A 27,846-nucleotide genomic window follows, 5' to 3' on the forward strand; every position below is an offset into this window, starting at 1 on the left:
ATGCCAACTAACCCTAAGTCAGAGTTTGACCCCACATTGAGTAACCCTAACTCAGAGTTTGGACCCCATGCCAACTAACCCTAAGTCAGAGTTTGGACCCCACGTTGAGTAATCCTAAGTCAGAGTTTGGACCCCATGCCAATTAACCCCAAGTCAGAGTTTGGACCCCATGTTGAGTAACCCTAAGTCAGAGTTTGGACCCCATGCCAATTAACCCTAAGTCAGAGTTTGACCCCACGTTGAGTAACCCTAACTCAGAGTTTCGACCTCCTGTTGAGTAATCTCAAATCTGCGAACAGCATGGCTGCTTGAGCTGTTTTGCAAAGCTGCAGTTCTTCTCAGGAAAAATGCAGCCATAGCTTAGGTTTCTCTAACTCCCTTCAGGTAGGTGAGGAAGCACGCCCATAAGTGTCTCTTGATCGCGGGCACCTCTCTGATTATCCTAGTGTTGTATTTTTCACACTAAAGATGGGAAGACAACACCTGCAGAGGGTTTGGTGTCTGCCCAAATCCCACAGCATCAGGGCAAAGGCGTGAGGGTGGCGACAATAACCTGCCTTGGGCCCATACCTGGACACAAGTTCTAAGCTGGGCACCCATTCATGCCTTTCGCCCTCACAGAGCCCCTGGGTGGCAGGTATTGTATGCCTTTCTTCCGCTGATGATCCCAGGCCCAGGACAATGGAATAACTACCCTAAGGGCCTGCTGCCCTTAGGTGCTGCCGGCCTGAGGGGGTGTACCCCTAATCACCCCACTATCTTTCCAGACTAGACTAGGACTCCTGGCTCCAGGCTCCCCCTCACCACGTCAGAGCTCTCACGCCGTTCATTTCACTCCACATTCTTCAGAGTGAAAAATCACCCTGGATAGTCACGTGAGATGAAAACAATTAACAGAAAATGAGACTTCGTTTTCATTGAACAATAACCTACCCGTATTCTAATCTAAGTGGCAAGTTTCCTCTAACGATGTTTTCAAAACCAAGACCCTATGTTTTGAAAAGCATGATAATAAAATAAAACCAGGAAATGTTAAACATAACATCAATTAAATTTATGACTCATTCGAAGTCCATTCTAAGTGCCGGCTGATCAAGTTGCTTTTATGGATGTTTCATTTTTTCCCTTCCCTAGCCCCACCCCCACTGAAACAAAAGTGTGTTAATTATGAACACAGCTCATTAATTGAAGATCACGTTCCATCTTGTCTTAGGTAGCTTAAACCCTCAGGCAGGCAAACTTCAGGCATCTTAAGAAACCAATACATGGAATACATAGAGGGTGACTTGAAGCTCACCCAGCCATTATAACATGCTACTCCTTTTTTCTATTAAGATTTCAAATACCCAGCATAGCTGATAGAAAGTAATGTTAAAATTTACTAACAGTGCTGGGCCCTGCCCGCCCCCCCCCCAAAGTCACATGACCTTCAGTGGTGAGAATATGAAAACTAGAAAAAGGAGTGAAACTTCAATGAGAAATTTTAAACCAGAATTGAAATGAAACAGTTTAAAGAAAATGGACGAAAGCAGCAAAATTTTTTGATGTGACAAGGGTAAGAGTATTGTTTTTTTATAGCTTTAAAAATCAACAAGCCCAATTTGCTGGATAAATGGTGGTGCGTCTTTGACACCCTGTAATACTTGTTTAACAAGATTATTGGAAACCTAAGCCTACCCTGAATGTACTTGGTTGGGCATTGGCCTGTAACAATCATTTTACAAACAGACACACCCTAGTCAATTAAAGACAGTGGCTACAGTTTTTAGAAGGCACAGTCACACCGTCCCGCGCCCAGGGTTCTCTTTTGTACCAGGAGGGTCGAGTGAGTTGGCTAGTAAACCAATCTTAGTAATCCTGTGAAGGGAACATTAAAAAAAAAATCTGTTAAATTCCAACAACTTTTCTGACACTCATTTGAGACCCATGGAATGAGAATGGTTTATGAAGAACTGCAGGAAATGAAGACTGGGATTCTCTGAGTCCACACGCCTGCCCTGTCCATCTGCTTGCCACTGCCTTGTCTGTCCACTAACAGTGACAAAAAGCAGGCACTTTGAAACGTTCTGTGTGGATTCAGCCCTCACCACAACTCCAAGAGGCAGGGCTGGGCCTGTGTCCAGTGAGGTGAAGGAGCCTGCTCCTGTTGCTGAGTGAGTCGAGTGGACTGTGACCCACAGCGCCCCTAGAGGACAGAGTGGAACTGTCCCACAGGGTCTCCAAGGCTGTCAGTCTTCACGGAAGCAAAGCCCAAACCACACCCACTGCCCTGGAGTCCATTCTGACCCACAGCGCCCCTAGAGGACAGAGTGGAACTGCCCACAGGGTCTCCAAGGCTGTCAGTCTTCACGGAAGCAAAGCCCAAACCACACCCACTGCCTGGAGTCCATTCTGACCCACAGCGCCCCTAGAGGACAGAGTGGAACTGCCCACAGGGACTCCAAGGCTGTCGTCTCTTCAGAAGATTACCAGGTCTTTCCTCACATGGAACCGCATGGACATTTGCATTGCTGACCTTTTTGCGTTAGCAGATGAGCTCCTAACCACTGAGGTACCAGGGTTTGCTCACAGGGTCTCGTAAGAACATATTTTCTACAGTGTATTTCTCACTCTGGACTAAGCTCAGCCATCCTGGGCCACAGGCCTCTTCCCTCCACTGACGAGGAGAGCAGCCCCCGCTCTGAACCCACAAAGCACGCGGGAGAGGCGCAGTCTCTCTGGGAACCCCTAACTGACGCCTTCTCGACTCCCTCCTCACATGGGTTAGCTTCATCTTCTCTGAGGGATGCTCCCCCACCTCAGGGACTCCCCATGTTGTGAACTGATATCAATCAGCCCCTGATTCTGAACATCACGTGCGAACCAACTAACCTTCCTCTCCTGTAGGGGCCCACACATTGGGAGCCAATCTCACTCCTGTGTCCCCTCGACTCGATGGCTGTGGGGACGTGCCAGACAATGTGACATCCTAGGAAAGGGACTCTCGACAGAGAAGAGGTATCTAGAACTACCTAGGGCCCCAGAATTAGCATTCTAGGGTCCCAATGCACATGGAAATTGACAAGCTCACATCACAAGGTCTTCCTGTAACTGAGAATACCAAAGATTATAGAAAGTAGTCAATGCAACGCATTCTTCATAACCTGCTGCCGCCGAGTCAATTCCAGTTCATCCCAACCCTGTAGGACAGAGCGAAACTGCCCAGAGGGTCTCCAAGGCTGGAAACTGCTATGGAAGCAGACTGCCATGTCTTTCTCTTACGGAACAAGAACAGCTGGTAAGTTTGAACTGCTGACCTTTTGGTGAGCAGCCAAATGCTTTAACCACTGTACCACCAGAGCTCCTGCATTCTTAGACAATTCTTAAAAACTCTGTAAAAGAATGCTATTGCTTTCAACTAGTGCGTATTATAGGAGCTCTGGTAGCATAGTGCCTAAGGCACTTGACTGCTAACCAGAAGGCTGGCGGTTCAAACACACCAGCCACTCCTCGGAAGGAAGATGGGGCAATCTACTTCCGTAGTGATATTGCCTTGGAAACCCAAGTAGGGGTCGCTATGAGTCGGGTCCAACTCGACGGCACATAACAACAACAACAACAACAGTGCGTATTATAAAATAATAAGCTGTCATTAAGAAGTCTTGGCTACCTTCCCGTTCTCTACGTTACACTTCAGAGTGCTTTGGAAGGGTGATGTGCATTCTACACACTACAGCCTTGGAAGTCCCGTGGGGGTCACCATGAGTCGGAACCGACTCAACGGCACTGAGTTTGCTTTATTTAAATTTTTTCTGCACTCCATTTCTCTGCACTCAATTTTATCTATCTATCTATATATTTTTGAGTCAATTCCAGTCTGGGGTTGAAAAATCGCCCAGCTTTTTGAGTTAATTGTTTTTGTCTGTTCTGTAGAATGTTCCAGGCATCTACACTACATTGGTAATGTGGCTGACAGCCTTTTGATTCTTGTCTGAGTTTGCTCTTTGGGCACTGAAATCTGTTCCTATTGCCTTACGTATCCCCGTGTACTCACACTGAGTATAGACGTGGCCATTTCCTGAGCACTGCAGGGCCTATACTGAGAACACCAATGATGACGCTGGCTACCACGTCCTCACGCCCTGACGCATGGTAATCAGCATTTGCAACGACAGCCTCTCAATGGTCAGGAAATGATCTGGCTTTCAGATATACATATTTTTCCCCCTCACTTCCTGGTTCTCAACTGTCCACTCCCCACAGGGTCCCATCTGGTTGTTCTCTAGCATAGTGCCTTCCAGACACAGAGTGCTCAGAAATACTTATTAATCAAACGAATGTGTGAGTGACTGAGTGGCTGAGACCGTGGGGTGGCCGAGCTGAGGGACCACAAGTCTGCAGTAACAGCCAGCAACGGGCTCTTGAGTAACACGGGCAAGAATGGTAAGAGCTTCCATGTTCAATGGTATCACCAGGCAGTGGGTTTGGTTGGTGACTCACTTCCCAAGAGGGCTTTTAAAAGAGGAATGACAGCTGTTTGCCAAGCTCATGCGGGTGTACCTCTGACATTAGGGACCTAAAGGAAAATCCTCCTACAAAGCCCTTTATAGCCCATGGGGTTGACTCTCCGGCCAACCTCCTATTTTCCTAGTGATATGGCCCAACTGGAGAGGGTCTGGCACTCCTGACCATCCATCTCAAGACACTTGAACAAAGAGTCAAGGCTGGTTTACCATTCTGTCATACATACCCTTCACAGAACAGTCTGAAGTCCTGGCAAAGCCACAGAATGCAGGACTTCTCCGTCGGGGTCCCCATCCGAGGCACAGCAGATGACATGAGTGATGGCCATCCCAGTTCTCCAGGGCAAGCCCAAGCCTGGCCCCAGACCAGATGCCCAGGAGAGACGTCTACTCAGGACTTACGAAGGGCTCTGGGCCCAAGTCTTCCACAGCGCCCCATGGCAATTTGGCCCCAGAAGGAGACGTTACCGGAAGGCTGTCTCACATGGAATGGTAACCAGATCGGAACCCAAGGAACCCAGATAACGGAGTCACAGGCTCTTAAAATTATAAAACGCTTTTTATTTCCATTACGTAGTAACACTTACAGTGGCCTCAAGTCTGATTGAGGTTGTTTTTTGCATGTGATTATATCTTGTAACAGGAATATGAATTCACACAATCTCATAGAGTGTCGACAGCAGTCGAGATGGACACTCTTTTGTGATTGTAGTATTCCACAATTACTTTTTTAAATGTTTCTTTACATAGAAAATACATATTTCCTTCAGGCAGATCAGAATAAGAATTTTCCATTAAGCATACACAGAAACATAGCAAATTAAGATCTTTATATCAAAAGGCCAAACAGGACTTAACTATTTAAAAAAAATCCTGTTATAGTCTAATTAGCAAGATGAGTAACAGTTTGTAAGGCTCTGCTGAATAAGAAGATGCTCCAACAGAAAGAGGCAATTTTAAGGTGGAAAAATCAATTTAAAACATGTCCCTGCCCGACCCCAATATTTCCATGGACCAGGCAATGTAATCTCAACCCATGTCTCTTCCAAAATTAATTTAAAAAAATTAGAATCTTTGTATACAATGATTTGGCAGACAATCAGCATGAAATGATGTCAAAATGACCTACAAAATCAGTTCAGGTCTCATCACCAATGAGGCCCAGAATTATCGGTTTGAAATAAAATACTCATACGAGGTAAAGGTGAACGAGGTCTCCCCAGTGTCTGGAAATGTCTCATCATCCCTAATGATCAGGTGCTGTGCCAAGGTGCAAATTGCATCGTTCAGTGACCTACATGCTATTTGGCCATTTATTCCCTTTAAATAAAACACCATACAGGTGATCATATACATGTTACAATCAAACATGGAAGTACATATATCTGAATGAGACAAATTCATTTAAATCTTAGTGAAACTCACGACCCGGAAATCTCACCATTTGATTTGGTCCTTTCAGTTAGATGTTGATCTGTTTGGTTGAGAATGTCCACGTCTACCTCAGCCAACGGTATAGGCTCCTGAATTTCATTCTCATTTTACTTGGGACTAGATGTCATTGACGTTGCTGCTTGAAGCCCTTGAAGCCAGTGGAATGCTCTCCATGATAACAAGAGTGTCTGACTGTCTAATCTGGGTGATAACCGTAATGACTGAATGTAAACCTACAGGTAACAGTCTACAGCATAAAGGAGCAAGTAACTTGGTGGTTGGTTGTCAGACAATGCATCTATACCAATTTAGAACATTTTCTGCAAATCATTAGTGGAGAGAAAAGATGAATCTTCCAACAATCCGACTGTCCGTGCAAAGTCCTCTCCCTCTCTGAGCCACCACCTCTCCAGCCTGCCTCGACTCAGGACATGGTACAGTCTTCTTTGCTTTTGCCCTTCTCCTGCTCCCTTCTCATGTCTTCACTCTGTTCCGATTCCAAGTCCCCCAGCTCTCCTGCCGCCACTGCCGAGCCATCGTTTTCCAGGCCACTGTTCTCTAAGGCCTTCTCGACTGTCTGGTGGGGCTGTTCCGACCTCACACAGTTCTCTATGCTTTCGGCCTGAGAGGCATCAGGAACTCCCTCGGAGGGGCTGCTGTCTGCACCTTCGTCCTCAGGGTCCTGAGGACTGCTCTGAACAGCATCCTCTTTCCCAGCACTGTCTTTTGTGACACTTTCCTCCGATTCTTTACCACTGCCGCCAGCACCTGATGACTGAATGGCATTAGCTTCAAATGTGTCTCCTTCAGCGACTCCTTTTCCTACCGCAGCCTTCGCGTCTTCTTGGTTGGGTTTTCCATCTGGCTGAATTTTAGGACTTGCGGGACACTCCCCATCCTCACTGCTCCCCGATACAATTTTCTGCTTTGCAGCTTCGGTTGCCTCGTTTTGGGCTTCCCCGGCTGGTTTTGTGTCAGCTAATGTCACCTGCTCTTCCTCCATAACTTCACTCAACTCTGTGCTCTGAGATGCTAACTCACCCTTCATGTCTTGAAGGGTTTCTGCAGGGACTGGCAATTTTTTCTTCTTGTTTTTCTTTTTCTTCTTTGTCTTCTTTGGTGACAAGTCCAACGTCCCTCCATGTGGGTCGTTCTTTTCTTCATGGGGTTCTTTCAGGCCTAAGGGTTCACTTCCAGTACCCAGCTGACCTGTGTGGCTGCTCTTGGCTGTTGGAGAACAAGGACTGGCTTGGACTTCCGTCTGAGTGGGTTTCTCATCCACTGGCTCTGTTTCGTCACCTTCCTCATCATTCTCCCTACCTACTTCTTCACTCCCTGTCGGCGCCGACTTGGGCTCAGCTGCCTCCTGGGTGACGAGTTCCTCCTCTAAACTCCATGCTGTGCTTGGGTCTTTAGGGGCATCGACTGAATGGCTGTCATCCTGATTCACTGGGTCTTCACTACAGTTTGGAAGACCTGGGGACACTGTGTCCACCTGCTCCCCAATGTTAGCTACTTCTGGCTCTACCACCCTCTCTGCAGGGCTCCCGCACTGCCCCTCAGTGTCTGGACTGCTTTCCCTGTCCACTTCTGGTACGCACACAGGAACAGACTCCTGACATGGCTTTGCACTGACCTCTCCTGAGCTGGTTTTAAAATCCTCTTGTTTTCCATTTTCCTGCTTTTCTTCAGACTCTTCCCTTCTGTTTTTGACATCCAGGGCACTACTGGGCTGCTGCGCAAACACAGGACCTGGGCTCTTCCTGCCTAAATCTCTCAGGCACGTGGGCTCCTCAGGGGATGTTCCAGGCGCATCACCTGGCATAGCCAGGGCCTGCTCCTCCTGTTTTGGATTGGTTAGTGCTCCTGGGGGCATGGCTTTGACTTCAGAGGCTTTCTGGTCCTCAGTATTGTCACCAGGCTGCGACTCCTCTGAGCCGGCCCAGTCCTTGTCTTCTTCGTGCTGCTCGGTATTCTGCAAGCTCTCTCCTCTCCCCACACTCGCCACCATTGCATTTTTCTCCTCCACTTCACTGGTTCTTCCTAAAAGATCATTGAGAAAATTGAAGGGACCACATGACGTGGCAACTACTCGATAGACAGTAAATGTAACACGCGCCCTAGTTCCCCCCCGAGCCCATCCCCAAAGAGCAGGGATCATCAAGGACCACACGAAACAGAAGCCTTCGCCAGTTCTGTGTGGCAGAGCAGTGTGCATTAGTCAACTCCTTCCGCAAAGGCCACTAGCGCCCCCATCGCAAAGGTAAGAGTGGTTGCTGGCGCCATCTTGCGTGAACTGAATTTCGAAAGGCGAAGTTAAGGTTCAGCCGCTAGAAGAGCTTCGGATGAGGTAACACAACAACCCACACTGCCGAGGTGTGAGAATGGACTGAGGCTAGGCTCCTGACTCTCATTTCTGAGGGCACATCTTGACTACTCATACTTCCTCAGCTGCACATGGCACCACACATACCACACAGCCCTCAAGGGCTTTCAAGTGACATCTGAAAGGGACATTCAGGACACGTTAAGGAACTCAGCCTGGAGGTCCATCTCAAGGATGACAATATTTCTGAACTGGCTCATGTGACGTCAACAGAAACCCATCTCCCACCACCCAATCAATGTACACCTTCCTGAGACAGTATCTTGGGCCTGTGCCCCCAAGAAACATTTGCCCCACTCCTAAGGGATGGGAAAAGGTTCCAGCAGGAGGCAGACGCTTAAGATCAAGACCGTCACTAAATTAAACAAGAGATGAATCAACTAAAGCATGTATTGCTGCTTCGGATGGAACAGTTGTGTCCTGGATTCTGCAAACAAACTTAACTCCAGCAGAGGAGATACCATCTTACTGAAAAGTCAGGTCTGGTCACTCTATAAGGTTGCGGGTTCCACAGGGGGTGTACTTTCCCCAAGGAAAATGGAGGAAAACTGCTGTTTAGCCTTAGTCCTTCCACAGTTTCTATTGTTGTATATGTCTTACAATGCACATCCTGTATGACCAAAATAGCATATATATCTCTATATATATGCACACACATGAAAAATAAAAATATACATTGGGATATTCCTCCAATTTTTTACTGATAAGGGTATGTGATAAAAAAACCTTTAGAATGACTTCTAGAACTTATTTCTGGTTCTTTAAGCACCACACAGTGGTTGTCCAAAGTTTCTGAAGATGTATACTGCATGAGAACAGCCTGACTGATTCCTAGCTGCTCAGTAACTCCTAGAAAGGTGGGCTGACGCTGTTCTTGGTCTCCTCCCAACAACCCTGACACGATAAAAGAGCTGCACGTCTTTAATCATCACCAAGATGGTGCGGCACCTCCCTGGGAAGCAGGACTTGAGAATCTGGGGTCTCGAGGCTTCTACACTTTTCCACAAATGAAGATAAACAGGATGAGAGCTTCTAGATGTCCATGAAAATGAGGGGCCCTGACTTCATTCCAGCCTCACTGGGCAAAGCCGGGGCTGGGACAGGTGAGGCCTTGTCTGTGGCTACCTGAGGCTGGACCCCAGAACTGGAAGGTTAGTTCCAAAGCCAGATGTCAAGACAAATATTCCTCAAAAACCAAAAGACAAGCCCAATGCTGTCGAGTCAATTCCGACTCATCTCAGAGGGCATTCGTGAGCGGGCCTTTATAGAGACGCATAGATTGCATGAACTACTTCTGCGATCTGTTGGGTCCCTAGTGTGGATTTTTCCAGACGCTAAATGCTACGTCCAGAGTGGGGATACCGCCTCTGACAGAGAGGTAGAAATGCTACGTGCAGAGTGGGCATACGACCTCACAGAGAGGCAGCCATGCTCCCAGCCTCCCTGGACAGCAACCTCACTTGCACCGGTCACACCTGCCCCTGGGGAGCTATGGCTGGAGGACAGCAGCTCATTGGAAGCAGCAGCCCTCATCAGAAGCCCCCCACCTCGGAACACGAGGCGCAGCACTGAGTGTGCAGGGCTCACGATGAACACGGTCGGCTAACTTATGGCACAGCTGGGCTATCCTGACCCCTGTGCACTCCCGTAATGGCAGTACCAGAAGGGCCATATTTGGTAGGTGACTGAGGAAAACCACGTCGCCTTTGTCAAGATGGTCACTTAAGCTCGGGACCCTTTTCTGTGCATTCAGTGTCAACGGGCAGCTGCGAGAAGCAACAGACATGTGAACTGGAGCCATTGGTGGTGAGCACAGGAGGGGCGCATGCCAGACCACGCTGGTGGGCAGGCAGGCGAGTGCACCGCCCGGGAGGCAACCCGTAAGGTGACAGACAGACGGCATGCCACGGGACTGTTAATCCATCAGTGGTGATGACTTCAAGGCTACAATGCATGAAGGTGAATCGATGCTGGCTGGGGAGGTGGGAAGACCCAAAGGAAACAAACACTTACCCAGCGTCCCGTCGCCTGTCGCCTTGAGGACACTGACCTCTTCTTTTGTCATCATAGAACCTTGGTGGCCGACATTATTTAGAGCGCCTGGCGTCTCTCCATTGGCAGCTAGTTCTGAATTTAGGATTATTCCATGTTTCTGGGAACAAAAACACGCTTTTCGTAATACCCACTGAGTGATGCTGGGTTAAACTCTATTTTTATAACAATAATAACAGCAGGAAGAAACTATCCCTCCCGAAGAAAAGAGGATCTTCCGAGACAGGGAAGTGCCGGGGCACCATGCCCAGAACTCCCCCATGACACACACCATGTCTATCGGCTGCTGACAAGGCCCAGCCAACAGGACCTCGTCCGGCCAACTGGAGGGCACGGCCTGTGGCTTCCACTGGGTGGGCCACCGAGCATAGCACTGCAAAGTGACTGTGGATTTTAAACCACGGCTGCACTCTTTGAGAAGAGAGACTGTGAACATGAAAGGAAGACGTGCGTGTCCCAAAGGGAATGAACAAAACTGATGTTAAGAGGCAGGGGCTAGTATGGGGGCAGAATGTTGGTGATATTCAAAGAAATGGACCCCAGCTCACACACGGTGAAGTGCAGGAACAGCTTCCCTTCCTGTGCCAGGACCCTACTCCCATCACCACCCACTCCCACCGCCTCTCCCCACAGCTGCCTCCCTGTGTCTGTAGGAACCCCCAGCAATATTAAGCCAGTGTGGGGCTGCCCAAGGGAGGGGAGTGCACGGGGAGCGAGGACCTGGCCGGGAACACGCCAACCACGACGGGCCTTCGCTGTATGCCTGCGCCCAGCGGGCAGACCCTGGAGCACAGCAGAGAAGATGCTCCCGTTGGCTCCTCAGGAAGGGTCCCACAGCCATGCCTTCACTTGTCCCTGCCTCTTTGGGGTCAGGGAGCCCACATTAAGCCTCGGCCCCCAGTGCTGCCCATGGGCTCTTCACTCCATGTTGAGGCAGCAGCAGAAAACACCTGGAGTGGCCCAGAGAGGGCCTGGAACTTTCCCCTCCTACATGCCTCGTCTCGGAATTTCGTGAAGTTGGACGTCACCAGCACGTACTACTCACCTAAGACCCTGTTCAGCTAGAGGAGACCTGAAACTGGAGGCTTTGACAGAAATAAACCACATCCTCCAAATTTTAGTGATGCCCTGCAGAATTTACTAAGGGGAAGGACACAGGATTTAGGTGCACACCAAACAACGTTCTGGGAGTCACAGTTCAAGGCGTGGAAATGTCAGAGGCCCTGGCCAGCAGGCCCCCTGAACCTGCATTTAGTCCTCACTCCCAGTCAGCCTGAGACGTGAACTGGTGAACAGAATGAGGACCAGCGACGTGGCCGTGATCAGCACCGGCACGCACACACGGCCGTTGATGAGAATCCCCAAACACGTTGCCGTCCCCTGGATTTTGTTAACCTGTACTTTGGCTCCATACCTTCAGCTCCTCTCTCAGCATGGCTACTTCGTCTCTAAGATCATCTCGTTCACTCCGTACGGAATCAAAGAACTCTTTCTGCCTCTCTAAGGCCTGAGCGCGCAGCGGTGCAAAGAGAAAGAAGAGTGGCACGGGTGAGCGGGCTGCTTAAGAAGTGGGGCTGAGAAGTAGGCGCCTACTGTATACAGCATTTACAGAGTTTTACAAGAGTCAGTAGAACTTGGTTAGAGACACAAACCAAATGCAGACAATAAGCTTCTTTAGCTCATGCAAACCGTGAACCGTGAGGGTGCATGCTCCTGGAAGGACGCTAGCATTCTGAAGCCTGGCACCGGAGCGCAAGGCACGGGGGCCTATTTAGTTGGTGTCATTTAAATGAGGGCTACCAAAAGAACAGAGGAAAGAGATGTTCGGACCCCCCAAAGGACAACTGTTTAGTAGCTGATGTCGCCTCTTCTCTGCTGGTCTGTGTCTTTTGTTGTCACAGATCTAGAGTGGCCCTGAAGTGGAAACGCACACAGGAACCCCGCTATGGGTCACTGGGCCGCCAGAGGGAGCGCCCAGTGCAGCCTCAGGGTGTAAATGCATGGGTGACGCACTCGGACGCCCACAGCGAGTCGGCAGAGGCCAGGCAGCATGGTGCCTACTCTCGGGAGGCTGTCACTAGGCCTCGTCTCAGGTGCTTTGAGGGGGTCTTTCCTTCCTCTTCTTCCCTGCCCCACGCAGGTGGGTCCTTTTTCTCTCATGGAGAGAGGGAGCCCGAGTGCTCTTCCTGGGGTAGGGGTCAAGGCAGACGTACATGGGACATTGCACCTGCTGCCCTGTAGCTCCCTCAAACCCGGCGAGGAAGCGCGGTTACACCAGGCGGAGAGTTCCAGCAAGTTTTGAACCTCGACCCACTAGCCTGGCTCCAGACACCTTCCTCCCGCCACACATTTCAACACCACTCACAGTGCAGCCAGGAGAGCTCGGTCAGGGCCGGCCACATGCAAATCTTTGGGTTCACAGTCAGCTTTTCAAGCTGAGTAAATGCCAGTTGGGCGAGTTGGTGCAGCCCGTGTGATCTCGTGTCCTGCGGGGGCTGCACGCAGACTCACATACACTGCTAGCCAACCACACGCTCTGCAAGGAGGAGACTGGCTAAGCCCACTGCCCAACGGAACAATTTTCCAAGGGTGAGAGGCCTACCCCTATCTTTTTGTCTTTCCACTCTATTGTTTCCTGAAGATCGGAAATTTCCCTGAGAGAGCTCGCCTGTTTCTGCTGGAGCTGCCGGATTTCCTGAGGAACAGGGACAGACAGACAGAAAGAAAGCAGGGAAAGGGTTAAATAGGAAGAATAACCCCAGTGCCGGCTCCACTGCACCCTTGGCTGCCACCGTGTCTGCGCCGAGTCTGAAGGCCCCAGGGCCATTTTAACTCATGAACCCTGACCTCACCATCCGTGTTCTGGGCTCTGTCCTTGGTTCTACCGCCTAGAGTCAACACGAGCAGGGGGAGAACCACCTGCTGAGGCAAGTTCTCACCTACACGTAGGAACTAATGAAAACCTTGACTAAATCTAAAAAACAAAAACCACTTCCTGTATCCATTCCCCATTGCTGCTATAACAAATTACCACACGCTTGGTGGCGTGAAACGAGACAAATGTACTGCCTTATAGTTCTGGAGGTCGGCAGTCCATCATGACTCTTAGGGGCTACCATTAAGGTAACCAAGGTGTGGGCAGGCCTGGCTCCTGGAGGCTGCCAGGGAGAATCTATTCCTTGCCATTTCCGGCTTCTAGGGCCGCCCACATCCGTTGCCTTTTGGTCCCACCCTCACATCATTCTGGCCTCCGCTTTCATCATCCCAACTTGGATGGCTGCCTTTGACCTGCCCTCCTCCTTCTCACAAAGACTCTTGTCTTGCAATCCTGGGCCCACCTGGATAACCCTGGTAGATTAACACCCCAACTCAAGTCCTTTATTTAATCACATCAGCAAAGCCCCTCTGCCATGTCAGGTGACACATTCAGTTTCTAGGGTTTAGAATGTGGACATCTTTGGGGGGGCCATTGCTCTGTCTTCCACATCTCCCCAAAACATACAAAACCACCAAAGAACAAGCCTTCTTACCAGTGAGAGGAACCGTCCCCTGAAGCGAGACACAGAGAATGAACCTACCCTTGATTTCTGAGGAAACCATTAACTCTAGTAATGAACCGACAAAGTGCTTACGTCAAAGATGAGAAAGAAAGACAGGAAAATGTTACCCACCTCAAGCATCTCTTCCCTTTGCTTCAGGGCCTCCTTCATCTCAGCAAACTGAAATTGCAGGACGCTGTGGGCATGCTTTTCCCTTTCAAATTCCTACAGAGGAGGAAAGTCAGCACCAAAGGTGCAGCGGGAATTCCATTTTTATGTCATTCTGACACAAAGGCCCAGCCAAGAGCAGGCCCTTCTTTGAGCTGAATAAAATGTTCTGATGCTTAAATGGAGTAAATAGGGTTTTTCCCAGAAAATAAATAAACACAATATTCTTAAAATCCCTGCTAAAATAGGTAACAAGAATAGGTACCTGACTTTCTCTGTGATGCTAGCAGGCAGTAAACTAAAAAGCAGGGAACGCTCATTAACAGCACAATCTTGACCCAGCTCATTGCAGCTCACCTACAGACATGCTGGCCATTGTACAGGCTTGCTTCTGCATGGTTACGTTTTTACATTACATCTAAAATACTAATTTTTCTCCTAGAAAAACTGTCTCTAGTTTACGTGTTGAAATTACTCACATCAATATTTCAAGCCACTTGGCAAAGAATATGGTACTTTCACTCTTCGATGTTTCTGCTTTCCGGACAAATAGAGAACCATGGGTGTGTGGATGGACGGACGTGTTACACACACACACAGGTCTCTTTACTGTATCTCTAGTCAGCTACTGTTCTTTATAAGGAGTCCTGGTAGTGCCATGTTTAAGTGCTCTGCTGCTACCCAAAGTCTGGCAGTTAACCCCCCACCAGTGGCTCCATGGGAGAAAGATACGGGACTTGGTTCTGTAAAGATTAGAGCCTAGAAAACTCTATGGGACAGGTCCACTCTGTCACACAGGTCTGTCCTGAGTGGGCACTGACCCCATGGTACCCACAGCACTGCTCCTTCTCACTCCACAGCTTACTTTGCTTTTCTCTTCGTATTGTCGCCTGGACTCGGCCAGCTGCTCTTCCACCTCCATCAACACGTCTTTGAGGGTGTCCACCTGGTACATGAACTTCGTCTTCTCGTTGTCCAGCTGTGCATTGGACACCATTGCCTTCTTGTATTTCTCTTCAACCTCTGCTAGGGAGTCCTGCAGAAACCAGGGCAGATAGTTAAAACTGCGGCGAGAAAGCAAAACCAAGGATCAGTTCAGTGCTACCTTTTAGAAACTGTTGAACCTCAGCCCTGAGTCTGGACTTTATTTCCCAGAGCAATTAATGTGAACAAGAAACACACAGCCACTCAAATACCCACAAGTTCCCTCTTTTCAGTTTGATCAAATTCTCATCCCTCAGAAAATTAGTTAAAAACTGTGTCTAGTTATTCACTGCACCCTGGAGGCACAGTGGTTAAGTGTTCGGCTACTAACTGAAAGGGTGGCAGTTGGAACCCACCAGCAGCTCTGTGGGGGAAAAGACTGTTGTTGTTAGGTGCCATTGGGTTGGCTCCGACTCATAGTGCCCAGTCCTGGCACCAGCCTCACAATCCCTATTATACCTGAGCCCATCGTTGCAGCCACGGTGTCATCCATCTCATTGAGGGCCTTCCCCTTCTTCACTGACCCTCCCCCTCAGCAAGCATGACGTCCTTCTCCAGGGAAAGGTCCCGTCTGACAGCACGACCAAAGTAGGTGAGATGAAGTCTGGCCATCCTCGCTTCCAAGAAGCACTGCAGCTGCACTTCTTCCAGGACAGATCTGTTAGTTCTTCTGGTGGTCCATGGCATTTTCAGTAGTCTTCACCACACCACAACTCAAATGCATCGACTCTTCTTCTGTCTTCCTTATTCATTGTCCAGCTCTCACACGTGTAGGAGGATACTGAAAATACCATGGCTTGGGTTAGGTGCACCTTAGTCCTCAAAGTGACATCTTTGCTCTTTAACACTTTAAAGAGGTCTTTTGCAGCAGATGTGCCCAGTGCAATATATTGTCTGATTTCTTGACTGCGGCTTCCACGGGTGTTGACTATGGATACAAGTAAAATGAAATCCTTGACAACTTCAACCTTTTCTCCATTTATCATGATGATGTTTATTGGTCCAGTTGTGAGGAGTTTTATTTTCTTTATGTTGAGGCGTAATCCATACTGCAGACTATAGCCTTTGATCTTCATCAGTAAGTGCTTCAAATCATCCTCACTTTCAGCAAGCAAGGTTGTGTCATCTGCATTTCACAAGCTGTTAATGACTTTTCCTCCAATCCTGATGCCACATTCTTCCTCATATAGCCCAGTTTCTTGGATTATTTGCTCAGCATAGAGATTGAACAAGTATGGTGAAAGGCTACAACCCTGATGCACACCTTTCCTGATATTAAGCAATGCAGTTTCCCCTTGTTCTGTTCGAAGGACAGCCTCTTGGTCTATGTACAAGTTCCTTATGAGCACAATGAAGTGTTCTGGAATTCCCATTCTTTGCAATGTTGTCCATAATTTGTTATGACCCACACAGTTGAATGCCTTGGCAGAGTCAGTAACACACAGGTAAATACCTTTCTGGTGTTCTTTGCTTTGAGCCAAGATCCACCTGATATCACCAACGATATCCTTCACTCTATTTCTGAATCCAGCCTGAATTTCTGGCAGTTCCCTGTCAATACACTGCTGCAACCATTTTTAAGTTATCTTCAGCAAACCTTTACTTGTGTGTGATATTAATGATATTGTTCAATAATTTCCACATTCTGTGGGATCACCTTTCTTTGGAATGGACACAAATAGGGATCTCTTCCAGTCAGTTGGCCAGGTAGCTGTCTTCCAAATCTCTTGGCACAATCAAGTGATTGCCTACAGCAGGGGATCCATTTGTTGAAACATCTCAATATAGTGCCTACGGCACTTGACTGCTAACCAGAAGGCAGGCAGTTCAAACCCACCAGCCACTCCTCGGAAGGAAGACGGAGCAATCTACTTCTGTAGTGATACTGCCTCAGAAACCCAGGGAGGGGTTGCTATGAGTCGGGGTCAACTCACCGGCACATAACAACAACAACAACAACAATTCTGTCAATTCCTGGAGCCTTTTTCTTTGCCAATTCCTTCAGTGCAGCTTTGACTTCTTCCTTCAATACCATTGGTTCTCGATCATATGCCACCTCCTGAAATGGTTGAACACCCACCAATTCTTTTTGGTACAGTGACTCTGTGCATTCCTTCCATCTTCTTTTGATGTTTCCTGCATCATTCAATATTTTGCCCATAGAGTCTTTCAATATTGCAACTTGAGGCTTGATTTTTTTCTTCAGTTCTTTCAGTTTGAGAAATGCTGAAAGAACTTTCGGTTTTCAGCTCCAAGTCTCTGCACAATTCATTCCAATGCTTTGTCTTCTTGAGCTGCCCTTCAAAATCTTCTGTGCAGCTCTTCCCTCCATTCGTCCACGTGATTAGCTACTCTCCGTACAAGAGCAAGTTCCAGAGTCTTTTCTGACATCTAGTTGGTTCTCTTCTTCCTTTCCTGTCTTTCTTCATGGATGGTATTCTTGATGTCATCCCACAATTCATCTGGTTTTCAGTCACTGGTGTTGAATGTACCAAATCTATTTTTTTAGATGGTCTCTAAATTTAGGTGGGATAAAATCAAGGTCATTATTTGACTCTCCTGGGCTTGGTTCATGAGCTCTGGTGGCACAATGCCTAAGGCATTGACTGCTAACCAGAAGGCTGGCAGTTCAAACCCACCAGCCACTCCTCAGAAGAAAGACTGAGCAATCTACTTCTGTAGAGATACTGCTTCGGAAACACAAGGAGGGGTTGCTATGAGTTGGACCTGACTCAACGGCAGTGAGTTTTTGTTTGTCTGTTTGTTTAGGCCTGGTTTAGTTTTCTTCAGCGTCAACTTGAAGTTGCATATGAGAAATTGATGGTCTGTTCCACAGTCAGTTCCTGGCCTTGTTCTGACTGATGATATTGAGCTTCTCCACTGTCTCTTTCCACAGATGTAGTCGACTTGATTCCTGTGTATTTCATCTGGTGAGGTGAAAAAAGTACTAGCAGTGAATAAATCATTGGTCTTGCAAAATTCTATCCCATGATCTCTGGTGTAATTTCTTCCACTAAGGCCGTATTTTCCAACTAGCTATGATTCATCTTTGTTCTCAACTTTCACCTTCTAATCACCAGTAATTATCAATACATCTTGATTTTATGTTTGGTCAATTTCAGACTGCAGAAGCTGGTAAAAATCTTCAATTTCTTTGTCTGTAAGGATTACAGCCGAGGAAACCCTATGTGGAAGTTCTACTCTGTGGTATCGGGCCAGTATGAGTTTGACGTGGCTGGACGGCACACCCAACAATCCCAGGCATGAAAGCAATGTCGAACAAAGGGCACACAGGATAGAAAGGGTTTGGGTCCCACAGGCAGGACAACCATTGACTATTAAGACCAATTATTGATCACAGCCAAAAAAAACAGCAGGTGCCTCATGGTCCCGGAGTCTCAGGGTGGCAGAGTCACCCAACAGGTTTCTGAGATAATCACTCAACACACCGTGCCAGAACCAGGACAAAGCCCATGAGCAGTGCCAATAAAACCCAACACTCATCAAAAGCTACAGACCATCATCCTGATCTGGCCTCACAAACCAGGAAAGGATTAAGGGGTAATTTCAGATTCTTAACTCATGTTGTTGTGAGGTACCATCACGTTGGTTCTGACTCACAGTGACCACATTACAACAAAATAAAACAATGCCCGCTTGTGTGCCATCCTCACAATCGTGGCTACAGTTGAGCCCACTGTTGCACCCACCGTGTCAGTTCATCTCGTTGAGGGTCTTCCTCTTTTTCGCTGACCCCCTACTTTACCAAGCATGATGTTCTTCTCCAGGGACCGGTCCTTCCTGATGATACATCTAAAGTACGTGAGACGAAGTCCTGTCATCTTCACTTCTAAGGAGAATTCTGGCTGTACTTCTTCCATGACGGATTTGTTCATTCTTTGGGCAGCTGGTATTTTTTGCCAACACCATAATTCAAAGGCCTCAATCCTTTTCCAGTCATCCTTGTTCATTATCCAGCTTTTACATGCATGTTGTTGTTTTGTGCTGTTGAGTTGGCACCAACTCATAGTGACCCTGTGTACGACAGAGTAAAGCACTGCCCAGTCGTGTGCCATCCCCACAATCCTTGCTATACCAGAGCCCACTGTTACAGCCACTGTGTCGATCCATCTAGTTGAGGGTCTTCCCCTTTTTCACTGACCCTCCACTTTACGAAGCATGATATCCTTCTCCAGGGAATGGTCCCTAGAGAACATTCATTTGCATACATATAAGAATGAAAATACCATGGCTTGGGTCAGGTGCCCCTGAGTCCTTAAAGTGACATCTTTGCTGTTGAATACTTTAAAGAGGTCTTTTGTAGCAGATTTGCCCAATACAGTATGTTGTTTGGGTACATCTTGACCCATAGGAAAACTAAATAAGGTGTTCAGGTTTCACTGGGCGGGTCCTGGAAAGATGAAGGTCATTCCTTTGGAAGAACCACCTGGGAAAGAGGCCAGCAAGGCAACAAGGCGCTGCCGTCACTTGGCTCAGCACCGGGCAATTCACAGCAAGATCTGCAAACACGCGAAGGGAAGGTGCTTCCAGAGAAGAGACGTTGGTTCCCCGGGACACACACAATCCGAAGCTGAGGAAAGATGAGCACTGATTGGCCAAGCATATTGTGTGCTGTGGGAGGCTCCACCCTGCATTTCCAAACAGGGAACAACTTCAGGTGAGAGCAGTGGTTCTTGGCATAGTTCAATGGCTCTCTTTCTACGTGATCCATAAGCCAGAATCTTAAGTTTTCTCCTGGTGGAGCAATGGTTAAGTGTTTGGCTGCTAACCGAAAGGCTGGCAGTTCAAACCCATCTAGTAGCTCTGTGGCAGGAAGACCTGAGGATGTGTTTCCCTACAGATGACAGGCTAGGAAACCCAAGGGGCACTTTGACTCTGTCCCACGGAGTCACCAGGAGCTGGGATCGACTTGGCACCCAACAACAGCAGCACAGAGGTGACAAACATGAAAATAGTCAACGAGTCACGTGGTCCATGCCACCCTCCTTCTGGTGCCCACGTGACAATGATGTCTGACTCTCTTCCAGGTACTTGTTGGGGAGCTGGAAAGGAAGCAGTAGACCCATGATCAACTGCTAGATCGGTGATTGGCGGTAAGCCACCGAGTGGAGACAGAGAAAACCCAGTCGCCAAATACTCACCTTGCCTCCCAGTTAAGAACATGGCGACCTCACTGTCCAGTTGACACAATGCAGCCATTCCACATTCTAAATGTGTCATGCATATATGCGAATAAATCCAAGGACACATGCTCAGACATCACTTCAGCTAGTAAAATGTTACAGTATGCAAACAATTTGGAAGTTTCAAAAGTGTGGCGTGTTAGGACCAACTGACGGATGGACAGACATCAAATCTTTGGAGAAGCAAGTTAAGCGCAGCATGGCTTGTATGTAGCGACTACAGTAAGGAAAGGCCCCCCAAACACCCCTTCTTCAAGGGTGTGTGCCCTTCTTGGGGGAGTGAGAGCCTGCTTCTCAGTGGGGCAGAACACAGCATGCATCAGGAACACGGATTAGTAAGCTCTTCTGGTGGGGAGTTACAATTTTAAAGTCTCGGTTCAAAAGTGCGCTGGGCAATGGTGAGTGTCCACGCCCAGACTGGCCCCACTGCCTCTCGGGGCTGCACGACACAGAGCATCTCTGGCACACAGCATGCGGTGTGAACGTCTTCCTGGGGTTCCTGAGAGTTACGCTGGGTTAATCCCACGAGCCCACACTCGTGTCAGTCAGTACCTTCATCTCTTTCAGCCCCTGCATGTATTTGCCTTCTACATCTTGAATCTGTTCCTTTAACTCACTGAGCTCCTGGGGGAGATGGCAAAAGAGGGAGATGATGTTGAGGGTAAAACTGACCGTGACCACAAAGAAGGAGGCGCGACTCCCTCATTCTCTGTTCTCCTGGACGGCGTGCTTCTCATCTGCGACGTCTGAGTACTGGTTTCTCCCTCTCCTTTTTTTAAATAAAGGAAAACTAAGTACCGGTCAGTACTTTACAGATGAATAGTTGGGAACATCTAATAACAGAAGACCTTCAGTAAGGTGGACCGATAGCATGGCTGGACAGTGTTTGGTTCTATTGTACATGGGGTCACTGGGGGCTGGGGCCGACTTGATGGCCCCTAACAACAGCAATCATCTTATTTCACTGGGTGGTGCAGGCAGTTTGGACTGGCCGCTAACTTGAAGGTTGGTGGTTCGAACCCACCCAGGGGTGCTGTGGAAGAAAGCCCTGGTGATCTGCTGCCCTAAAGATCACAGTCGAGGACACTGTGGAGAAGGGCTGCTCTCTGACACTTAGGGACGTCTGAGTCAGAATCGGCTCAACGGGAACAGGTGCGGTTTGGACTTAGTACCACACTTTTCCACAAGGTTCTAAACAGGCCCAACAGCTCCTGCAAGTGGTGCCAGCTCTCTCACTCGTATCAGATGCTGCCCTCTGGCACTCTGAGTCCCTCCTCTCTGTTGCTGACAGTCAGTGACAGGGGTGACAGTCAGCAGAGCGGTGGCCCTGCATTTATCAGCACCAAGTCTCTCCTGTGTCTGCCTGGGCCACCACTGAACTCCTGGTGCCTTGTCGGGCTCTGGCCCGAGCCGGACTCTCAGCTGGCACTTGCTGACAAGTGAATGGTGCTCACAGCCTGAGACAGAGACGCTGTGGCTGCAGACACACGAGTCCATGCTGCAGAGGGGTGTACGCAGAGCTGCAGGACCCGCCGGAGTTGCGGGAGGTGGCGGGCGGCCAGGAGCTCCCAAGAGAAGCCTCCTTTGTTTTCTGCTCGCTCTCTGATCTCATAAACTCAGGGGCTGAGCCTATTTCCAAGGGGTCCTGCCCAGCCTTTTCCACCGGCCCTGGCAGATGGCCGACCAGCTGTGTGGACATCACTGGTGGTAATAATGACCACTTTTAATGGTTTGGAAGCTCCTCTCTAAATGAAGCCGATGTCTGCAGTTCCTCCTTCTGACCCTGACTCCGCCTGTAGGGGACCTAACATTCTGGGACTGACACTGCTTCCTCTCGTGGTCTCTGCTCCGATGCAACGCCCCTCGTTACTTTCACAAACAGAGTGTGTTTCTCTGAGTGAAGCCACACACATGGCTGGGCCTGTGCTCAGGGCCAAGACAGAGCAGAAAATGAGATCCATGTTCCAGCAGGAGAAGAGAAGAGCAGTCAACGGCAATGGGCTGAGGTCTGCTGAGGCGGGTCACACACGGACAGGCACCCATCCCAGGTAGCAGGGAAGGACACTCAACCGCAGGCTGGTGTCCAGACACCACGTGTGGTCAGGGAACACCAAGCAACCTGGTGCCCGTACATCCCAGGAAGTGCAGACCGAGTGTCTATGCATGCCAGTACCCAGGGAGGACCGCCACGTCGTGTCAACACGATGTGACCAGAATCTCGAAAGGGATGGCCAGAGGGGGGTAGAGAGGGGACAGGAACATAGTCTGCCCTGGTGGGGTGGGGGCAGGGCAGGCACAACTTCCTGCAGGAGACAGCATCCGAGTTGAAGTTTGGCGTTACAAGACACCATGCTCATGGGCGAGGGACAGGACGGAGACCTAGTATCTTAAGAACAAAATCTTTCCTGATTTGAAGTCAGGCTTTCCTAACAGTTTCCTTTAAGTCAAAGGAGTACAGAGGCTCTCACCTTGATTTCCCGAATCGACGTCTCGGTGTCCATGGAGATGGATGTGTCTCCACTTCCTCTCCGGGAGGACGTCCCACCCAGAGAGGCGAGGGTGGCTGCCGACAAGCTGGGCATGTTACGAGACCCCTAGAATATTGCAAAGGATCAAACGTGGCTTCAGACAAGAGCAAAATAATGCAAAAGACTGAGAGTTCCATGCCTTCCCCTGAACTCAGTGCCCACCCGGGAAGATCCTCCGTAGGCTTGTGGCAAGTGCCACAGAGAGGTCTCACTGAGGGGCTGCCTGGGAGCTCTGGACCTTGTCTGGGTTGACCTTGAGCTCCATGGCTGGGCCCATGAGGGATACCTTTAAGTTCTGCAGGGTTTTACATTCACGCTGGAAGGGACCCCGGGGTGGAGGGATGGAACACTGGTTTGTGGGCCACTTAACTGGCCCAGTGTCTGCACAATAGCAGGCAGCTTTATTAAACACCAACCAGCCCCTTTCCTTGTTAGTTTCACCCATCAGCTGGGACCTTCTAGGTTTATAAACACACACTTCAAAGGCTCACAACAGCTTACCTTCTCAGTAAAGTCTTTTTCTGGTCTCTCTTCAACCTGCAGAAAAAATGGACAAATATTAGATAGTTAAAAGCACTCGAGGGGCAGCTGGGCCCCGGGGGGGTAAGAAGGTGGTAAACTACAGCATTAGCCTCTGTCTGCTTTTAACGACGACTTTGTGGTGTTTCCGACGTGTGGCCGGTGGGCTGTGTGGACACAGTGGCAGTGCCCGTGTCGGCGAGCGGATTTTACTGTATAGGTTCCAACATTTATGGTTCCCACAAGAATATAACCAGGTCTACAGAAAACGCACTCCAACCACAGGAAGATAGAAACGTGTGCTTGATTATTAAGTGAGGTGGGCACACCGACTCTGACGATTTCTTGAGTCCTGGGCGGTCTCAAGAACAGAGAGGACACCCAGCATTTGCTGACACATGTGCCTGGTGTGGGTCACGTGTGCTGGCGTGGGTCACGTGTGCCTGGTGTGGGCCATGTGTGCTGGCGTGGGCCACGTGTGCCTGGTGTGGGTCACGTGTGCTGGCATGGGCCACGTGTGCTGGCGTGGGCCACGTGTGCTGGTGTGGGTCACGTGTGCTGGCGTGGGTCACGTGTGCCTGGTGTGGGCCACGTGTGCTGGCGTGGGGCACGTGTGCTGGCGTGGGCCATGTGTGCCTGTGTAGGTCAGAGCACACAGGGGACAACGATCATGTCAGCGGCATGCCACACCCACAGAATGAGACAATCCAGGGCTCAGGTGGCCTTGACTGTCCCGGTCATCGTCCCTGGTGGCCCTGACTGTCCCGACTCATTGTCCCTGGTGGAGCCCAGGGCGCCCTGGGCTGTGCTCTCAGTTGTGCTGACAATTTCAGCATTTCAAACATGGCTCCTCTCTCCGCTTAGGAATCTAAGTATTCCTGAAAGATTTTTAATTTCAAGTAACTACAGACAATCCAACCACCTAGTACCCAGTCTCCTGGGGGAATTAATCCATGAAATCTCCTGGATTCCCTAGAAGAGTAAGCTGGCTTGTGAGTCAGTGTTGTGTGAACGTACGGACAGTCATTTATCGGGGGAATCTGAAGACCCAGTTGAACAGGTGGCCAAGTCACAGCTGACAGTCGGCCAGTTTCTGCCCCACTGATGAACGGTATGTTTTCCAACTGTCCTGCACTAACAGGTAAATGTGACGTATAAAGAAACGGGGCTCCAGAAGTCCACGTTCACCTACAGACATACCTGTGCCCATGAAAGACAACACCCCAAAAACCAAACCCACTGTCATGCAGTCGATTCCAACTCATAGCGACCCCCATAGAGTTTCCAAGGTTGTCAATCTTTATGGAAGTAGACTGCGCCATCTTCCTCCCAAAAAGCAGATGATGGGTTTGAACCGCTGACCTTCTGGTGAGCAGCCATATGCCTCACCCACTGTACCACTAGAACCTCCACCCAATTCATTCTGAGTATTTCCTGTGAGGGAGACAAGGATGAATGGGCACCAGGCCACCGCACACTGCTTTGTGGGGTGGCGGATGACATGGGCTGCTCGGCCTTAACCAATGTCTCTGCTCTGTGTGGCTTCACTTGTTACAACAAACAGAGATCATTTTTGTGATCGGAAAACAGAAAATAAGGAAGGACAGGAAAAAGTTAAAGCCACAGTTTTGTTCTTTTTATAGTGAAAAGAAGCCTCTGTCCTGAAGGACGTCATGGGCGTAGAACGGGACAGTTTGCGGTGTTTTTAAGTAGAGGTCAGAGGAAAAGTAACCTCAACACGACAGGTGGAGCTGATGTACGATGAACTCTGCTCCCCACCTCTGCTTCACTTAGTAAGGACATGCTGCTCTATCTGTTTTCCTAAGTAGAAGGGTTCATGCGTTTGCAGCCCCAACAAAGAATGCGGGCAGGAGAGCATGGGGCGAGACCTCACATCCCGCCAGGGGACAGCTGTGTGTGCGACCTGTGAGCTTCAGGCCCGAGAGACAGCAGCACCCACCTGTGATAAAGGTGCCAGGCCGTCCTCTAAATGAAGGGCCATGTTAGCAAATCAGATGGCGCTTTTAACTTTGACACAAGGCCCACCCTCCACCTCTGAACAGCATGTACAGGTGGGGGAAGGGAGGACAGGAATCACAGCTCAAAGATTCTGGAGCCGTGTGGTGGGGCTGGGAGACGTCGTGTGTGGAACATGGGCAGAGTGGGGGCCAGGAGGCCACTGCTGCAGGGGGCTCTGTCCCACACCCCCCCGGGATCCTGGATAAGCCAGAAAGCCACTGTGAAACCCACCTCTTCACCTGAGATGGGGACCCTTGTGGCGCGCCTCCAGATAACGGGGCCACTGCCAAGGACAAACAAGCTGAAGGCTGCATCCTTTGGTGTTTTGTAAAGGTGTAACAATTAAGGTGGCACAGCATAGGAGTTTCAGTGGCACAGGGCCTAAGGGATTTGACTGCTAACCAAAAGGTTGGTGGTTCAAACCTACCAGCTGGTCCGTGGAAGGAAGACAGGCTAATCTACTTCGGTAAAGATTTACTGTCTTGGAAACCCAAAGGGGGTTGCTATGAGTTGGAATCGACTTGATGGCAGTGGGTTTGCTGTTTTTTGTATTTTTTTTGGCTGTGAACTGAAAGGTCAGTGGTTGGAACTTATCAGCTGCTCTGTGTGAGAGACGAGGCAGTTGGCTTTTGTAAAGATGACGGACTTAGAAATCGTCTGGGGCAGTTCCACTCTGTCCTCTAGGGGCGCTGTGGGTCAGAATCTGTTTGCTAGATGGCAGTGGGATGGGTTTTGGGTTTTCAAGGTGTAATTACTCCTCCTTCCAGGTGGAGCTCAGGCGGTTTAAGTCTGGTCACAGGATCCCAGCCAGGAACGAAAGCTGTGATTTGAAGGCCCCCTCCCAGGTCCTTGGTGCCCTCCCGGGACACCCAGCCGGACTGCCCTTGCTGGCCCCTGGCCCAGACAGTGTCCTGCAGGCCCCTCCCTGCCCTGCCACGGCTCCTGGGTGGAAGGACGGGCAGAGTCAGCACAACGTTCCTTCTGGCGATTCTCTGGCTGGTCTCCATGGGCTCCCTTCCCTCCAACAAGCCCAGATGCGTCCACTCGCACTTTCGGTTTGTCCAGCATTACTGCCCGGGACTTAGCAAACAGAAAAGGTGCAGATTTGGGGTGGGACTGCGAGTTTTAGCAAGAGGGGAAGGGGCAAGCTGAGCTCTGTTGTCTCGACGCCCCGCCCCCAGGACCAGGACACACCGCTCTTCCTCTGTTCTCTGTCCCAGACGGCACCAGGGCAACAGGTGCCGAGTGGCCTAAGTGAGCCACCTCACGTAGTCACGTCCCCTCGAACCTGCCTCCATCATCCAGAAAAGTCTCTGCAGTTCTAACAAGCAGACATCAGAGGGGCCCCCAACCACCACGAGGTACCCCGAGTGGAGCAGGGGGACCCCTATACACACTGTGGAACCGTGGGCCAATGAGTCCACCTCTGTTAAAGGAGCAACTGACTCAGGTCAGAAAAAAAGTCCACCTTTTATCAGTCTGTAATGGCCTAAAAGACCAGCTCAGTCAGAATCTGGGAGCTGCACCCCTGGGGAGCTCCCAGTCAGGACTCCATGTAAACCTGTGCAAACACACCCCCTGTGTAGGTCTTTTCAGTTACAAATGCAGAGAATCAAAGAGAAGTGCTTTGGCGGGAAGGGGTCCCGGGGCCCCCTGCCTTTGTGGGTCGTGGGTCTGGCACTTCCTGAGCAGTCTGAGAACTAGCGGGAGTAGGGGGTAAATGGAGATCTATGGACAGAACAGCACGGACCGCCCCATTGGTTATCTTGAAAACTGCCAGGCTCCAGTAATAGCATTGCAAACAAAACGTTAAAACTCAGTCCTTTACATTTTTAAATCATAGGAAACCCACAAGACACCCCCAAAAACACCACATTCATGCATGAGTATAGCCCCTACCCCACACAGCTTCCCTCCTCCTGCTCAGCCTCTTATATGGCCCGCAGAAATCTAGCGACGTAATCCTAACAGCGTGGCTGAAGAAAAGTATTCTCAAATGTCCCCAGTTCCATCTCCGTAGACACGCACCAAAACCCCCCAAACTCTTCTGGCGCCAACCTCTGTTTAGGTTTTGGGGGTGGGGTCACTTTGAGCAAACAGAGGAGCAGGGAGTGTGAAAAAGGAATGGAAGGAGAGAAGGAAGTCAAGGTCGTGAGGTCAAGACCAGGGGACAGACTTACCACGGGGCTGGCGCGGGCCGAGCTGGCCCGGGAGGAGGTACGGGAGCTGGAGTTGAGGTAGCTGCTGCACTCCGAGGGCTGTCCATGCAGCCCGCCGCAGCACCGGACACGGACAGAAACACAGAAACAGGGTCAGCAGAGGGGCGAGGACAGAGGGCGCTGCCACGGCGCTTTGGTTAGTGTGGTTAGCCACCCGCGTCATGGGAAGAAGACGGTCAGGGTTAGAGGACACACGTCCCCGGGAGGAGCAGCCGTGTGGCCACACGTCCACATCAACGCCCACCGAGGCTAAGGACAGCTGGCCTAACGTCCAACACACGGGGCTCTCCGT

General features: G+C 49.7%; 1 protein-coding gene across 1 annotated transcript in view; it reads right to left on the reverse strand.

Moving 5' to 3' along the window:
• LRRFIP1 (LRR binding FLII interacting protein 1) overlaps positions 1-27,846 on the reverse strand; it is a 70,816-nt gene that overhangs the window by 7,592 nt on the left and 35,378 nt on the right. Inside the window, exons 11-19 of the mRNA XM_007943608.1 lie at positions 27,516-27,593; positions 23,299-23,334; positions 22,738-22,863; positions 20,822-20,893; positions 14,947-15,117; positions 14,046-14,138; positions 12,977-13,069; positions 11,789-11,881; positions 10,336-10,474 (exon numbers count right to left, since the gene is read on the reverse strand). Of these exons, the coding sequence (XP_007941799.1) occupies positions 10,336-10,474; positions 11,789-11,881; positions 12,977-13,069; positions 14,046-14,138; positions 14,947-15,117; positions 20,822-20,893; positions 22,738-22,863; positions 23,299-23,334; positions 27,516-27,593 (901 nt within the window). The remainder of the gene's footprint in view (positions 1-10,335; positions 10,475-11,788; positions 11,882-12,976; positions 13,070-14,045; positions 14,139-14,946; positions 15,118-20,821; positions 20,894-22,737; positions 22,864-23,298; positions 23,335-27,515; positions 27,594-27,846) is intronic.

This window comes from Orycteropus afer, unplaced genomic scaffold (genome assembly GCF_000298275.1).
Source record: "Orycteropus afer afer isolate SDZICR_OR568_19922 unplaced genomic scaffold, OryAfe1.0 scaffold00006, whole genome shotgun sequence".
NCBI lineage: Eukaryota > Metazoa > Chordata > Mammalia > Tubulidentata > Orycteropodidae > Orycteropus > Orycteropus afer.